Here is an 18,604-nt window from a genome sequence, read left to right on the forward strand (position 1 = left end):
TATAGCAGGATCTTATTTCACTTAATATTTACCCCAGTTTCAGGTGAAAGCATGTAACTACATTTGGCATTTGTATCCATAATCTATTAAATGGACTCATGATCTAATTATGATCCTAAAAGAAGTTGCTACTTCTTGGGCAACATCGTGCCACAACGTATCCAGAAATAAATTGATATCAGCATCTCTAGGACACAAAGACCCTTATGGAGAGGGAAAGGAAGTCACAAGTAGCTAGAGAAACATTCTCACAGAGAAGAGCAATAGTGAGAGTTGAGTGGTACACTTCAGAAATCCTATATATATTAAGTTTGGGTCCTCTTGGATTGGAGTCCTTTACAGGTAGGAAATATTTTAAACAAATGTTGAAGGACAGCAAAAATACTAAGAACCAGTTTTCTGTATGATGGATTTTTTTCTAAGTAAACCAAGACTGAGACCAGACGTTAAGACATGGGGCAGCTTGCTCCATCTACATGAACCACAGCACAGATACAGACTGGAACTGCTTGGTGCCAAACAAAGTCCAGTCACTGCAGACTTGGGAAGAAGCAGCTTTAGCTGAATGGTATACTGAAAGGTAAATTGCGGAGGTTTCTTACTCTGTTTGAGTGGCACTGTATCAATTTCTGATGAAATGTGCTTCCAAAGGGGACATCCGGGGTGTACCTTCACTGCTTGACACAGAACTACCTTGTGTTTAACTTCACAATATGAAAATGCATGATTTTGAATCTCCTAACAAATCTGAATTTTAAAAAATCTGAATTCAGCTCAGAATTTTGATAAAACTACCCATAAAACTAAGGTCTGCTTATTATTTCCCTAATTTTAAAAGCATTTAGTTCCAATGGTCACACAATATACTATAGTATTTTTCCTTTTTCCTATTTTAACAGACTAAATATGTATCACCATTAAAGAGCTGCCAATATTTTATCTGTATCTAGAAAAGACATACACAGTACTGACTGCTCACATTAGTAGCTATAAAAGTGATTCATCTGAAAATATTATCATCTTTAGTGAACGTGCTGAATCTTATTCATATAGATGCTCTTTTGAGTGGGAAAAAAATACAATGGTATAGTTAATAGGTTCGTTAAGATACTCACGGGAGCACGTGGCAGTCTGCCATTCGAGACACTGTCCATATGGGAAGGAGATTATATAGGCATTTGAGTCCACGCATCGCTTTGTACTGCTGCACCACATACATTCCATACCGTTACTCGTGCAGTTAGAACACGTTGTTCGCAAGGAGCATGGCTTTTTGCAGGGTCTGGCATTCTGGTTGGGACTAACTAGAAAAGAACCGCAAACATTTATAGTTTTGAACACAAGTGCAAGCTCCTTTTTCTTTACTCATAGGTTCCAGTAGAAAAATCCTTATTAAAGTGAAAGTGGTTGCTTTCTTTATTAGCTATGAGTAATGTAAGTAATGTAGTTCGAACTTATGGTGCACTACATAAAGACAATAACATTTTACAAAAATTAAGGCTGAGTTATACCACAGTTTTAAGAGTCCACTTAAAAATATTCACAATTCTATCTATTGAAATATTAAATTTAATACTCATTGCCTGGTAATGTCAGCTTAGTTTCTTATCATATATGACATAAAATAAGTCTCAGACTTCAATATCAAGTACAACAAAGTTCTGGGTCTATTGTTCTCTTTAGTTTAACAGCATATAAGCAACAAGTGTTCTACTTACAACTTATTCCCTAAAATTTTGCTTCATAGTGTACATATAAAAGTCACTAGAATTCAACGGGAAAGTAAAAAAGAAACATTGTTCAACATAAAACAGGATTGGTTGGGGTAGAGGGTTTATTGTTGATTGGATTTTAGTTTTCTCTATTAGAGACTCTATATTTATTAGGTTAGAGGTACAGGACGTCTCAAAAAGTTGTACCCCACAAAAAGCACTTGTACACCCTAACTTCTGACTTATGCATTGATTTCAAGTAAAACTATAAAGCGTACAGCAGAATAATTAAGTAGGAAAACAAAAGTATAGACAGTACTGTATTTTCCATACAGAAGCACCTTGGGAAACATTGGGATAAAGCCCTCCAACGTATTGCCATGGTTTTGTATATTATTGACTGATGTTCAATAGAAGCCACGTTCTCAAGTCATTCTTCATCTGCTAATATAGTAATGCCAAATCACTTCACCACGGCTGTTCATGCATTTGACTTACTATGAATGTGTTCAAGCTGTAGTTTGATTAATAAAAAACCCCAGAAATTAAAAACTAACAAGAATCACCTGAACTATAAAGTTATTCTCATAAAGCTAATAAAGTACTTTGACTTCTGTGGTCTATGAAGCACCTCAAGACTGTAAAAAATAAAAATTAAAAAAAAAAACTAAAACAAGACACCAGTAACAGATGTTTTTAATGTTGACCTAAAGGTAAAATACTGCATCTTAATAATGTCATTTGTTTTCCACCTATTTTTATATCGAAATATGTCTTCCGCTGTAACTTTTACTGTTTTGAGAAACGCCTGGTAAATTATTACCTATTAACTCAAAATTAACATTGTGAAAGATGAAGTTTTTAGGAAATAGAGGTGACATTACCACCAACTGCACAATACACACTTTGCAGTTACAGTACTATTTGGAATTGCTTATAAGAAAATAAAGGATTGGTAAGATCATGCTTTAGCTAAGCAAGTTAACAAGTCTGACAACTTCACAGTTAAACCATCACACTGACAGGCAGTGTTCCCAACACACCTACAGTGCAGCTATTTTCCAGTTTTGCTCAGACAACACACAAAAGACATTTTAAGGTGAAATTTAAAGGACTTCATGTGCTCAACCGCATCATACGAAGAGAAACACAGGACAAACCGAGGATGAAAATGCTTATTTGAATTGTCAAGTGACTATTTGCCACTGGAATCTTTCCATGCAAAGAAGCCTAAAAGATGGAAACAAAATTTTGGGCCAGTCAGTCTTTTAGACCATTAAATGTTCATTGATGTTTAGCAAGATTCAGAAAGAAAACGACAGCCTTGTTGAATACCTCCATGCTGCAATCACTGTTGTCACTGACTACTATTAATTTAGAGGCTACTTATAAGCCTTTAGGTGCCGCGCAAACTGAGCCATGTAAACTAATTCACAAATAAATGTTTGCTGCTTAAAGAATATTTTTTGTTTTCTAGATTAAAACTCCCTATTTGTCAAAAAAAATATTTTTTAATAATTGTTTAATCCAAATTGTCCAAAAATCCCTGTAAGCCAAAGGCAAACCCAACCAGCTTGCTAATCATGACAGTAACAGTAACCGAGTATAAGATTGCTTACCAACAGGTTTTTCACACACGAGGCCATCTGCCATTGCAGTGCATGGATTCGCTTTCAGACCTGCCACCTCCGCTCTTTCCAAATACGCACAGAATCCGGAGTCATTCGGCTCTCCAGGAAGCCACTGCAGGGTTGTGTTTGTGAACGGAGACATGTCATCCCAGCCCCAGTAGGAGATGTTGATCTTGCGCAAACCTACCCAAGGTGAAATTTTCTATGAATCAGAATGAAACAAACGTGAGACAATTAGTTAAAATATTTTTCTTTTTTTTCATTAAAACATCTCGAAGAACAGCAACAACTTCACATTTTGAGTGAATTCACCATGTTTTTTTTCCCACTTTATTATCTCACTGGTCACTGCCCATACAGGTTTTATCTTAAGTGCTCTGCTTTGCTGAGCTTCTCCCAATTAAAAAGAAAACAACAAAAGCCTCACCCACTATATGCTGCTTTTCTACTAAAAATCTCTCTTTGTTCTGTTCAAAGTCAATTCTGATTACTATTATTTGATACAAAATAAGGCCAAATAGTCACAATGAAATTAGAGATTTCTGTCCAGTGGTTTCTATACTGATTACTAATTGGTAGGCCAATGCGGATAATAAACTACATGTAAGTTAACAACTCACAGAAATCAAAGTTCAGGAAAAAAACAGGATAACTATACTGATCAGCATCTTTAGGTAATTCAGACACAGAGATGAAAGTGCCATTAAATGTGTGTTGAATACACTCATTATTGATTATGAGCTATAAAAAAAAATAGTTTAGAAAACACAAAAAGTGTTAATTCTCAAAAAAAATATTTAGAATGTATCAGTAAAATTACATCACAAATTCTGCTCATTTTCATAATTTCATTTTTACACAATTACCAAAAGTAATATTTGAGGCATAAGGCTTTTGCCTGTTCCAGGATAAATCTACATACAGTTCCTGCTCCCATCACTGCAAATATCTCAAGATACTGAAAACAAACACATTTTGCCACGTAATCTCTGTGCAGGCAATTTTCATTAACCCCAGTTTAAACATAAGGAACAGAGATATAAAGAGACTACAGTGGGTAAACACCAGAGCACCACCACCGCAGCTGCCTGCACCAGGCAAAGGACAGACGCTGTCAGCTTCAAACCACAGGTGTTGAACTGATGGTGAATTAGGTTCTCAACTGATTTAATTTACAGGCCAAGTTAAGCAAGACATACACATATACTTTCTGGAATTCTCAACAAAAAAAGGAGATGGAGTTATTGGAACTGGTCCAGAGGAGGCTACAAAGATGATCGGAGAGCTGGAGCGCCTCCCAAACAAGGACAAGCTGAGAGAGTTGGGAAAGAGAAAAGCTGGAAAAGAGAAGGCTCTGAGGAGACCTTATAGAGACCTTCCAGTACCTGAAGAGGCTACAAGAAAGCTGGAGAGGGACTGTTCATAAAGGCTTGGAGTGATGGGATGAGGGGGAATGGGTATAAACTGGAGAGGGGCAGATTTAGACTGGACATTAGGAGGAATTTCTTCGCTATGAGGGTGGTGAGACACTGGCACAGGTTGCCCAGGGAAGCTGTGGCTGCCCCATCCCTGGAGATGTTCAAGGCCAGGTTGGATGGACCTTGGGCAGCCTGAGCCAGTGGGAGGTGGCCCTGCCCATGGCAACAGGGTGGGACTGGTTGATCCTTAAGGTCCCTTCCAACCCAAACTATTCTATGATTCTATGATTCTATGATTCTACCTAAAGGGATTCTGCCATGGTTCAAGATCTATGTGTTATTTCACAAGTGAGCCAAGAGTCACTGCCATCACTTCTCAAGGAGACCTTTCATCTTTGATCTCACATCTTTCTTTGGCCTCTCAGGTTTAATCTATGGCTGAAAAATATTTCAGAGCTCTTAAATCGACACCTGATCACAATGATCTTTTTTTTTTTTTTTTCTCTAACTCGTTAGACCAAACTGAAATAGAAGGACTATTAATTTTGCTTCACAAATACCAGTGGTAATCACGTTTTTAGAAATCAGCAGGGAGATAACCAGTGCTCCTGACCTCCCTAAAATGTACTCCTGATGCTTTGTTCCTCTTCTGTCCTATCAGATGGGAGTAAGATCAAACAGAATTTGCCACAGTAACTAGCAGACATACATATGCCAGAGCAAACTTAAATAAATGAGAAAATTACTAAGAAATGTTCTATTCCCTAAGCAGTGCCGCACCCTGGGAGACTCTTGAACAGCAATGAGAACATCCAGCAAAAATGTCACCACCACCCTTCCGTCTTTTGTATTTACTTCACTACTTCATTGCTATGCCAGGTAGCAAGTCTCCCACAGTCTGGATACTAGAAAGAGCATGATGCAAGCAGTAAAAGCAGAACATGGGCATCTGAAAAAAAGGTAGATAGTATATCTGTTGTCTTATTTGTTATTTAGTTGTCTAGATTGCTGTATATGCACGTGAGCCACATGCATCAGAAAACCTTAGATATTTATGCATGTCTCTAGACATCTCTGTAGAATGCTAAGGATGCACGTCAGGCACATATCAAAAATGTCAGGGGCATAGGAAGGATAAATTGCTGACAAACACAGATCTAAAACAACCCTAAATGTCTGCTTTGGGACTGGGGAATGCTAGCCAAGAGATCCTTCAACTTATCACTGACTGTTTCAATTGCACTGCCAAATAATTTGGCCTCGGCATTAGTACATAGAAAATACAGATCCTATTCCAGCTATGGTGAAAAGCATGCCAGGTCAATGAAAACTGACAGCGCAGCAGTGACATTTGGAGAGAAATTCTTCTGGTTTGAGCAGAAGTGTGTCTCAGAACCCCATTAATGATGACAAAGTCATAGGGAGGATCATGAAAGCCAGAACAGCCATGGGAGATAAAAGCAGAAGACTGCTGGTGACAGCAGAGACTGCATGTTGATATCACTGAGGCTTATCAGAAAAAACTACTGCTGCTGCACTGCACAAAAAAACCAACAGGCATAAACAAATAGTGAGTAGAGATTTCCCAAGGCTCCACCCGTGACACCTGCAGCCAGCAGTGTGTTGTAGCTATCAAACTTAGTTCTTCACAAAGAAAACATGAATTCAGTCCTTGTGTCTCAGACTGATGGAAGGTTCAGTCATAACAGCTCTGAGTCCCAAAGCTCTTGAAACACTCTGGGACTTCAAAGATCCAAATGAGAATGCCAATCCACTTTATCCTTCAGACTTAAGAAATTATGGGAATTAAACACCCTCCAGTTGAACTTTACGGTGTTTCATTTAATGCAAAAACAAATATAGGAAACTTATTTTAGGAAATACAGGTGGCATTAGCAACAGGCGTGCAATATGTTCTTTACAGTTACAGTACTATTTGGAACTGCTTATAAGAAAATAAAGGATGGGTAAGATCACACCTTGCTTTAAGTGTCTCGCCCAAGATGCCTCTGAAGAAGAATAGACAGGAAGGAAACCAGACCGCCTCTTCTCTGTACTCAATGATTTAAGATTCTAGTTTCCAGGCCTCTTGAAAACCACTGTTATCAAACCAGGTGGGTGAAAAATACAGTACAAATCAACTCTTCACTTCAGAAAAACACTTGCTGACATGAAATCACAGACTCATAGAATCATTAAGGTTGGAAAAGACCTCCAAGATCATCCAGTCCAATACCACCAATGTCTGCTAAACCATGTCCCAAAGCGCCATGTCTACACAGTTTTTTAACACCTCCAGGCCGTGGGCAGCCTGTTCCAATGCTTTACCACTCTTTCCATAAACAACATTTTCCCAATATCCCATCTAAACTTCCCCTGACGCAATCTGAGTCCATTTCCTCTCATGCTATCATTCCTTAATTGGGAGAAGAGACCAACAACCCCCATGATAGATTTTTGACTGAATAATACAGATAATTATTCTTTATGGGATTTAATTCTTTCAATTACATTACATATTTTTACATGAAAAGTTGACGTTCGTAATACTTTGCCTTAATAACTTTTCTTTCATGGAGGAAGAGGAAAGGATAGGGAAGATAAGAGGAGATATGAATTGCAATCTACTATTTCTTTATTTTATTCCACATGTAGAGGCCTCAATTTTTTTAAACATTATTGCAGAATACCAGTTTTCATATTCTGACAGTTAAAATTGAGACAATTTTTTTCTGGAATACAATTGCTTACCATATTCTGAAAAAATATGCATACTTTCAAATGTTTCAGTGGAGAATTACTAGGCTTCAAGGTATAGCTATGAAAAGCACCATTACACATTGTATACAATTCACTTAAAAACAACATCAACAACAACTAAGCTCATTCTATACGAATATATATACGAATTCTATACGAGTATATATAGGAATTCTGTTAAAAACCAGGGAGATAGGGAAAAAAAAACCCACCCAGAAATCGAAGCACAATTTTACATGGAAACAAAGCAATGCAATACACAGCAAGTGGTCAAACCCACCTCGGCAAAGCTTGTAATGGACCTTACTAAGGTTGCACTGGAGAACGCAATCAAATACATCTTGAAAACTATTCCATAGCTTTATCCCACTACATTATTTAAAATTTAGAACCATTCTTTCTCCTCTCATCTATTTCTTTCTAGGCCAACTTCTAGAACCCGCAGCCCATCCCAGAAGCCATATAATTTCCCTTGAAATGCAACTGATCAGAGTTTATCCATTTTTATAATTTTGTAACACTGACAAGTTGACAAGAAACCTTTTAAGTGAGAAATCAACCTTTATCTTAGGTTTAAAAAGCTTTCGGAGTCCTTGAATTCTGAGACAAGGTGGACAAGGCTTATTTTTATCTGACAGAACAGCAAAATTTCAGTCATACAACATACACCAGTAGAAAGTTGTTCTATACTCACAGCTGCAGTCCTATTTAATTGATCATGCAGCAAGTTTTCAGGCATTACAGTAATTTAATAAACACTGATCGCTATCTTCAAAAATGTGCTTTTCTCTTATTCGAAACTACTCGATTTTAATTTTCTTTAAAGTAGTAAATATGGAATTATGTCAAAAAGGAAAATTGTGTAACCTTAACTAAAGAGTTAATACTTCAGGATAAATCCACTGTTTACCCAGAAAATCCAAGTCAGACTAAGCTGCTTTGAGGTTTACAGTGAATGTGGTCATTTATAGTCATGACACATTTTTCAGGCACTACTGCTGCCTCAGCACCTATTTAATGAGGGCTGAATAATTTGCAGATGAGTGAAGTGAATAGCCAATTACTACAGAGGCTCAAAATTCTCCTCGGTTTCCTAATTATGTAAATTACTGAGGAATTATATATGTCTTCCAAAAATTTAATCCATCGTTAAATTCCTTTCATTTTGGATCTTCAGTTGTCCCGAACTGTACTTGTACAAACATTTCTGACTCCTGTTCTAACGTGTGCATCACAGCGGCCCCTTAGTGCTGACATTTCCATAACGTTCACAGCTTTGAGAAGGGCTTGCAGTTAGTTTGTCTTCTCTGTGTCATTATGAAACCATTCATTTATTTACTATCTCATTACTTGGTTCCTATTGTTGAACTCTGCATCAATTCTATGCTCGGTGCCTACTCATTTCATAGGATCATGGAATGGCTTGAGTTGGAAGGGACCTTAAAGCCTATCCAGCCCCATCCCTCTGCCATGGGCAGGGACACCTCCCACTGGTTGAGGTTGCTCAAAGCCCCATCCAACCTGGCCTTGAACACCTCCAGGGATGGGGCAGTCAGGACTTCTCTGGTCAAGCTGTGCCAGTGCTTCACCACCCTCGCAGGAGAACATTTCTTCCTGAGATCTAATCTAAATCTCCCCTCTTTCAGCTTAAAAACCATTCCCTTCCCTATCCCCTCCTATCCCTGCACTCCCTGATAAAGAGCTTCTCCCTGGCTTGCCTGTAGGAAAAAATATTTTGTAAATATTTACCCAGTGAACGACATGTTATAGGCAGTGGAAGCAAACTACGTGGGTTTTAAGGGTCTCAGTATCTATTAGACACAAACACAGATGTAATTAGTAGTAGGAATCATGCATTAAGTCATAATATCACTTATTTCTTCTACTCTTTTCAAATTTTGCTGTTGTGGCATTGGTTAAAAAAGACCAAATGTACAGTCTGGCAAACGGTACACGCTACAACTTCCTCAGTTTCCATCTACAAAGATTATAGCTAGGATTCCAATGGGACTTCAGCTTAGTTACACTTGAGTTTTCTTCTTTGCAGGGACCAATTTGTTTTTAAATTGGGGTTTCTCTTCTCAGGCATCCAAAGTGAGTGAAGCTCCTCACTTCCTGAAAGGGGGAAGATGGTTAAACTAGAGGTGAATGAATGGGCACAACTCCAATACAGAGACAAAGTGCTGAAATAATTCATAAGACTTCCCAAACCACAACAGTAAAGTGAGACTGATAGAAACTGTAGTAAAGTGGGACTAATTCAGGAAAAAAGAAAAAAGTAGATGTCAGCTTCTCTAACGCCAAACACAGGCTAAACTACAAAAAAAAATACAGCTCTGTGAATACTTTGAGCTAACAAGGAACACCACCACCAGGCAAAGCTCACTAATTAACTACAACTTACACTCAAGTGTAATTTATAAAGGATGCTTAACCCTGAGAAGAGCAAGGTAAAGAAAAGCCACAAACAGTTTATATAGTGAAAGGCATTGTTTAAAACTGTTCTCATCTTTGTTTATGCTTACTACACCAAAACTGAATCTTCTCAGAATTTACTGCATGCTAGTTAGAGAATTATTATTTATAGTTAAGTCCCACAGCTGTAAGCAAACTCCCAGGAGCACTAATTGCATTTTTACATGAGTATACAACATTTGAATATTAGCAGGAGCAATTCATTAACCTCATATTGCTGTTGTTTTATCTACTTTGCAAAAAAACTCAAACCTTCTTTCAGAATATTTTGCTTACTAGGGCAGCAAAGCAGCATATAAGAAAAAATATTAACTTGCCTTTTGCTTTAATGCAGAAATCTGCAGTCTTTCCATAGTGTTTGCTGTGGCATTCTCTTAAAGAATTTCACCTCTTTTCAGTGAAAAGACATTCAATAGTGATAGCTTTAGACTATATCTGCAACTTGAACAGTGTTTTGACTTCACATGATGAATGTCTTCATTTTGTTCCTAATTTTAGTACCAAATGAACCTTCTCCTTATCCTCTAAAAGACGACAATCAGTTGGTTTCCAATTTTGCATTGGAATTAGGAATTACAGATACCCCTGGTCTGGACAGGGTGTGGAGACAGTGACAGCCTCTTTCTTCTGAATCTTTCCAAAACATCAATGTTTTGTATTCCCCTAAACCTGATGAAGAAATGGTCCCAATTCTGAACCAGAACAAGGACTTTGTGTATTAAAGTTCAATCTACAAAGCCCCACATCGTGTCAATGAACAATAAACAACTCCTAAGTCCTTCCAGGCTGCAGTATTTACCAATACCATTTTAACAGTTTGCAAAATACACAACAGTTGCCAGAACAGTTTTTCTTTCCTTGGTACAAGAACATCAAATAAACAAGAGACAAAAGCAGATCCACAGTCTTACTTCTAAATGTCGCTCCGACACACTCACTAATCCTGAAAGCTTTTGTTTCACATGGGTAAAAGATTTTAAAGCCTACACAAGTCCCAACTCCACTACAGATAATATGGATTAAAGGCATAGTGTTCACCTCACAGTTGCTCTGACTACATCGCAAACTCCACACCACCACCTGCTCCAGAAACAAGGCTTCTAAAGTAAAATCTCACCCCTTAAATCACAATGCTTGCAGTTGGAGAGGAAAAGGCAGACAAAAGAAAAATAAGCAATGTTTCAGAGCCCCTCTATCACACATAACGCATTGAGGCTGTCTCATACAGAATGAAACTGGACAGATATGAATGAAAAAAATACATTATTCAAACGCCATTGAAAAACAGCATAAGTCATAGTAGCGTTTCATTAGAGATTATAACGAAATGATCATTTCACCCCAGACATAGTTTTAAAGTGATACATTTGTCTATAAGCGCTTAAACTGAGCATGAGGAGTCTCACATTTACATCACCACATCGGCTGCGGACATACTTCGTTTAAATGAAGATACAGCCAGCAGGATGTCACTTTGTAGAAATTCTAACCTGAAGTATAAGGAAAATCTAGCTTCCAAACAGTTAAAAGGGTATTTCCCATCTGCACCTCAAGCCAGTCAGGTAACATCAATCATATCAATACTCTATCACACACTACTCTATTTGAAGTCTTCCTGTGCGGTATTTTACATAGGAATAGAGAGAAGATGTTGGGGAGGGGAGAAGAAGGCAGAAGAAGTAATAAGAGAAATCATTGCCATTTGTGATTTTGTTAATTTAGGTTCAATTACATTGCCTACTTTATCTCATATCAAAGAGTAAACAGAGAATGTGTTTCAAGGCTGCAGTAAGTACAATATCTGGGGAGATCTTCTGGCACAGAATTACTATGCTCTTTCCTTTATTAGCAAATAATAGAAAACACACGCAGTTCCAGAAAAAAAAAAATCACTTTGTCCAGGGCTTATATTTATTGGGAAAAAAATCCAAAATATTTAAGTATATAACCTCTGTTTATGTATTCTTCTTGAAATGGAACGCTAAAAAGGATAATATAGAATATATTGATTCACAGTATGTCTCCCTAAACTTTTGCATTTAGATTTAATATAATACACAGGCAAACCTCAACTGCTGTTTCCTTTGTAGGCATCTCGATTCATCTGCAAAATAACAATTTTGCAAATCACATACTAGATAAGCTTTAATTATTATTCATAATTGTCTTTCATTTTCCTGTAACTGTAAAATCCCAACGTATTTAAAAGTTAGGGGTTTTATACAGACAAAGAAATGCTCCATGTTCTACAAACCGAAATACAGGCTTTTAAAAGCATGAACTGATTCGCTTGTAATGGACTCTTATTCTGCTAAGACAGCCCATCTTACGGTACACTCTAGGGTTTGACATCTTTTGAGCATACACGTATTTTACATACATGCACCAATGACATGGGTAGGTTTTCCAGCAGTTTAAACACAGCAATAAGCATTTGGATATTTAACCGCTAAAACCCTGAACCTGACCACCCAAGGACAGGTAATTAATCTTCAATTTCCCTTCTCTTGGCCCATATTTAACAAATTAATATTGATCGCTTTCCTGAGGAACATTCTGATGGCAGCTTCCTGCATTTGCCAGACACGTGTAAGAGCTTTCAGCCCTCTCCCATCATTATCACAGAAAGCTCATGAGCTCCTGGCTCATTCTGGTCCAGCAGCGCAGAGAATTTCTACACGATTCATATACGAGTACAGTTTCTCTTTGCAACCCTTTGGTCCCACACCGCAGGGATATAGGGAGCTAGGGTTTTCTGGAGAAGGTATCCTCAGTACCTTCCTGTCCTCAACTGCTTGCAGCCTCACCACTCACAACACAAAACCAACCCTGAACGCACTTTCAGTGATACTGATGGGAAAGTCAGGATTTTTTTTCCTCTGTTTAAGTGAAAGTTATTTTGTCTCGGTTTGATTCCTGCTGTCTCAGTGCACTGAAAAGAGCCGAGATTTCCCAGATCAATGTTGCAGCCATTCTCTTGAGTCGCATCCTAAAAGGAAGCGGTAACCTTAACAGTTAATTCTGGTAAGGAGAAACACTTGGGAATTGCTGTGTCACTAGCTTTAAGCATGAGATTTCCTTAATATCCTACACACGACTTATATCATCTTAGGATCATGCCACATTTCTTTGAAGAAATAAACTTTTCTTTCTTTGGGCAAATCCCTAAAATAGATTTCTCAAAGCAAATCTAATTCACATAAGCATCAATTACAGTTATCAAGTTACCTGAAGTGTATACTTCTGTATTTCATCCAGAACAAATTCCACTTCTTTTGAAGTTGTTAATGAGGCAAGGTTCCCACTTAAATTGTAGCAATACAGTTTGGCGTTGTCATAGCTTTCACGGCTGGAATTTATGCGAAGGCAGGCATCTCCAATGTGGCTCCATCCCTCCCCACACAGATGAGCTAGTGTAAAAAGCAGACAATTAAAGCTGATTTGAAAATACTTTTTTCGAACCTAAGGGAGTCTGAATTTCATCTTCCTAAGATCATAATTCAAAATACATCCCACCGTCAATATCCCTTTTCACATCACATAAATTCCAGAATACCAAGCAGTATTATATTGAACGGGTTATTTTTATGAAAAGAAGCTTTTAATAAGTGATAAAATATTTAAGATATATGTTGTGTCAGCATAACAATATCATTATGACACACTCTTCCCTACATTTAGATCTGAGAATGAATTAGATCTAAATATTAAAGATTAGATTATGTACATAATTAATAGTGCTATAACCTCATACTTTAACTAAATTTTGCGTAAATTTCAAAATCTGAATACAACTGCTTTAGAATTAAAAGATCACTTCACCCTATCTTTGCTTTATCGTCCTATCTCTGCATTGAAATTTGCTTAAACACAAACGCAATCAAAACAATAGGACATTCAGAAACAGCTTATAAATATTTCCCTCTTCAATATATTTCAGCATTACTCAGATTCAAATAACTATCAAAAGATGAGTCACTAATTCAGAGCAACTGTTACAGCTAATCTTTACGAAGATTCCACAAATGCAGTTTTAACCTGCACAGAATAAATTGATTTATGTTATTTAATGAGTAATCTCTGTGAAATAAAAAAACTTGTGTTCATTAACTTCATCTGGCCATAAAGATCAAATGGACAAGGTTCTGATCTCTAACTGCACGCGTGTAGCTATGAATATGAATTACACAATAACTACTATGTCGGAATGTTAACAGTCACCTTCTGAGAATGTTTCATATTAGCATTTTAATATTCACTGCTCTCATAGTATTACCAACATTAGATAATCAAGAAGCTACATCTTAAACCTTATCTGCACAGGAGAAATAAAGAATGGCTGAAGCATAATTTACAAGATCAAACCCCAGCCAGCAAAAGTAACCGTGTCAGCAAATTTGTGAGAGTAAAGGATGCAGTATGGCAATTCAGCTCTGCACTCAGTGATCCCCACAGGCTCGAACTCATGTAGAAGTACATGCCGCTATGCCTTCCCTATTATTATTCTCTCTCCTAACAAGATTAAAGGTAGTATTGATATATCAATCAGTGATGCAATTACATCTGTCTTCACCTGCGCAGACACAGCCAGGCAGGGAGAGTCAGCGTAAGAAAAACAAATCCAGGTCTACTCATTGAATAAATATTCTTTGGCAATAACGCAGGAGATTTACTCGGGTTTGAAAACCCACAGTGAAAAGCTGCGTGCCCGCCCAGCAGCCCTTACCAGGTAGCGCCTGGCACTCTTGCTGCCGCTGGTCCCACTGGCAGTTCAGGTGGAGCGAGCAGCTCTTGCAGCTCGTCAGCTTATTGCAGATCTGTTCATTCCTCACATGACATTTGGTGTAGTTTTTAACTGACTAGAAAAACAAAATAGACAAAACAGCATCTCAAACATGTGTCTAATTATTAACAAACCAGAAGTCACAACTGAAATACCTTGTAGGCTGCTGCCTCCCCGAAAATCACAGTCACAAAGAAGCTAAAGAGCTGAATTTCAGCTCTAGATTCTTTTAGCAGTCAGCAGAGCGTCCAACAGGCATCTCTAGAGCTCAACTCCCCCCACCTGTCCTACACAACACATTTGGAGTGGGTCAGACTACTCTGAAGATGTCGCTTTCCTGTACAGACTCCAGAAAGAGCTTAAATTCCTCGACTAAATCTCCGTTCTTAGATAGTTCAGGGATATCCTCTCAGTAAATTACTTCATCCTATCCAGGCTGAAGCAAGCAAAACGATCAACAAGATTATAAAAAATGGCATAACATGTTAAGTGTTATAATAGCTACACATCACTGACTGAAGGTGTAAGAACATGCTCTACTATTTTATCTTGATTAAATGAAACAAAAAAAATCAAAGCTATGGAACAGTACTTGCAAAACACAAGAAGAATTTGTCAAAAATTTCCATCATGCAAACCTGTATGCATCACAGCTCGGATAAAACTTACAGCATCTACAGGAAACGATTTGTCAAACAGTGGCATAAAATCAGGAATAATATTAATTCTTTGGTACCTTATTGTACAAGAAAAGAAGTAAACAAGGAAGGATTTTTCACTTTGAATTTTGGGGGAGTTTGGTTTGTTTTTTTCTGAAAACTGAGGTCTCCTTTTCATAGTTAACCATTTTGAATACAAGTCTTCATTTTCCTCCCCTGCACAGTACTTTCAGGTAAGACATAATATTGATACTTAAGATACTGCCCAAAATCCTCAGCCAATTAAACAGCTTATCTATAAGGCTATCTTCTGCTACCTTCATTTCAAGCAGTAATTCAAAATAAGTCCTAATAGAAGACAGTTTAATACTCACAGAATCGCAGCGTGGTTCAGGTTGGAAGGGACCTCCGGAGGTCGCCTTGGCCAACCCTAACAACGTTTGTTTCTCTTCAACTACAACAGATTCATTCATGCATGGTAGCAAAAATGGATTGCACTTAGATGGTAAACATCTGGCTTACATGACAATTTTGGTTGCTTTCCTTTCTAACAGCCCCCTGGAATACAATAAAGCACACCTAAAGGCATCAGTCTACTGCACTGAGAAGGGGAGACAGACAGGCTCCTTTTGTTTTATTTTATTTTAAAGACCTGAAATAATGCAATTGTCAAAGCGAATTTTCAGGCTCACACAGGACCAGCTTCATTCCTGCTGAAGAACACTGCTGCTTAGGGCTTTGTTTGTTGCCTTTATTGGATCAAATGCCCGTGACTGAGCTTATTATAAAAGGTACTCACTATTTTTCTGGTACTGTAAAGCGAAAAGAACCAGGGAAGCAGTTCTAGGAGAAGGCATCTACACCACAGCATGAAACAGAGCCAAAGGCAATACCATAAAGCAACAGAACACCAGGATCTATCTAGGCCAATAAATGCATATGAACAGTAGAGCAAAAAAAAAAAACCCACCTTTGGAAGAAACTCACATGTAGTTTCACTCAGTGACTGACGCATATTCACAATACCATGTGAGACATACCTTAAAGTGAATTTCAGTGCACAAGCAACCTCCATCTGCTCATTTACAATACCTACTTTTAACACTTCATGGTGACAGTTGAAATCCTTCCACAATAAGATTGCTTTTGAAAATTATATACTCTTAGTGATACTACACACAGATCACAATTTTCCAACTAAACCAAGATATCTGTTCTATTACTTTCTAATCGTGAAGCTTCTTGTGCGCTGGTTATTTAGTGTTTAAAATAAAATTCAAAGTACTAGTGACTATTCTGTAATAACGTTCTCTGTTGTATTCCCTTATTCCCAGTACTTATTTCCCTTAAATCCAATTTAAACATTGCTTGCCTGAAAATCTCATTAGCTCAACATAGATGTGAATCCAATAGGTAATTCATATTAACACAATATTAAGGTTATAACTTAAGCTACCCAACCCAATGAAATTCAGAAATATGACAGCCCATCTGTTACTGAAGTTCTATATTGCTGTAGGATATTTATAATGTTTACACACCAAAGTATGAGTAAATCATGTTATACAGAGAGTTTCCCACTTACGACTGATTTACTTAGACTTGTTTTTTTCCTGATATGGACTTACAAACTGCAATGACTTTCTGCATGTCCACTGCAGAATGAAAATATTACAGCAGTATATCTTGGAATTTTGGAAAGTGCTATTAAATAATGTACCTCTCTCCTCCTCCTGGATTTTTCAGGCTAAAAGTACAACCTTGTCTAGTTTGCCTAGTCTAACTGTAAATTATTAGCTTAGTAGATCTGCCCATTTGTTTCGGTAACTCATGTGAGCATTGGGTAAAAAAGAAAAAAAGACAGAGAAGAGAAAACTTTCAAAGTTCTTTCACATTACAAATATCAAAAAGAAGCCAACACATTGTCCAGTAATAGCCTACACGTGCACAGAAGTATTTTTACAATTTTCAGCCCACATAAATCGATCAGCACTGAGCCAGTCACAAACATAAGTCACACAGTACTTGGCCAGACTCAGCTCTCCTTCCTCTTTCTAAGCACATTGCTTAGAAGGCCGGCAAGCAGGAGTCATTCCAGTGCTTTCAGGGCTTCAGTGCAATCATATTTTTTAATTGTAGCTTCTATTCCTGCAGAAATAAAATTGCTTTATGGCCATAAGGTGGACTTGCTATATTGTTGCCCTTAAAAATGGTTACTCTCTTAATAGACTCTCTGCCACTTTATTAACCAATATTTTGCTCTATTTCTGAATAGCAGAAAACAATTGATAAAGTAATTTTTTTTACTTTAAAATTCAGGCATTCTCTGCTCTTCCTCAGCAAAGGAATTTTTGCCTTTCATGGCAACTGGTGGGCCCTCTTCAGTCATTTAGCAGTTATCATCATAGCCACTATTAGGTTTTACAAGCCAACTAAAACATCCCTGTTTTAATTTCCATCTTTGATGCAGTCATCCACTGAATGGGAGAAAAAGAATAGGAACATCAGTGATGTCATTTCCTTCTTGATGATAATCAAGACAATGGGCACAGGCAGGTATATGTGTATCATCAAAGCCTTAGTACCATTTATGGAGTCCACCTGACCAGAGTTATTTCAGGGAAACCTCTATTTTACAGCCCTTCCAATCAGCAGAACAGCCACTGCTTTGTGAATTCCCATGACCATGCCGCCAATGCCAAACTGATTGCCAACATATCTTTAGTACGCCGGCCTGCTTCAAAAGCAAAAGCAACAGTTCCTAAAACATCATTGTCTGTCTCATCTGGATGTTCTAAGTAATAAATCAAGGTCTTTGTACAGCTGCAAAATATGAGGCTCTCTCCTTGTGATGTTTCCACGTCTACAGTCTGTTATCCCATGTTCCCATCACACTACTGTCACTGTCACAACATTTTCATTTTATGTCCCTAGTCCCAAAGCAGCGGTCTATGAAAATGGCTCACCAACCTGATCCATTCCATATCTCCACATAATGCCATTCCATTGACGCTGTTTTGGTGTTCATGTCAATAGCTGCAAAATTCTGCCTCCATTGCCTTCCAACTAAGACGCTAATTTTACAATAGCCACCTTTAACTTCTAATAGCAACTCTTTTCAGAAATCATTTCAACGAATTTTCACTATCCTATTCTTTAGTAACTC

General features: G+C 37.7%; 1 protein-coding gene across 4 annotated transcripts in view; it reads right to left on the reverse strand.

The window, feature by feature from the left end:
* The window catches only part of ATRNL1 (attractin like 1), a 511,034-nt gene that overhangs the window by 389,582 nt on the left and 102,848 nt on the right, over positions 1-18,604 (reverse strand). For all 4 annotated transcript variants that reach the window (XM_054070985.1, XM_009570598.2, XM_054070987.1 and 1 more), the window contains exons 14-17: positions 14,723-14,855; positions 13,225-13,406; positions 3,332-3,545; positions 1,116-1,304 (exon numbers count right to left, since the gene is read on the reverse strand). In XM_054070985.1, coding sequence (XP_053926960.1) covers positions 1,116-1,304; positions 3,332-3,545; positions 13,225-13,406; positions 14,723-14,855 — 718 coding nt within the window. The remainder of the gene's footprint in view (positions 1-1,115; positions 1,305-3,331; positions 3,546-13,224; positions 13,407-14,722; positions 14,856-18,604) is intronic.

The sequence above is a fragment of the Cuculus canorus genome, chromosome 7, assembly GCF_017976375.1.
Source record: "Cuculus canorus isolate bCucCan1 chromosome 7, bCucCan1.pri, whole genome shotgun sequence".
Lineage (NCBI taxonomy): Eukaryota > Metazoa > Chordata > Aves > Cuculiformes > Cuculidae > Cuculus > Cuculus canorus.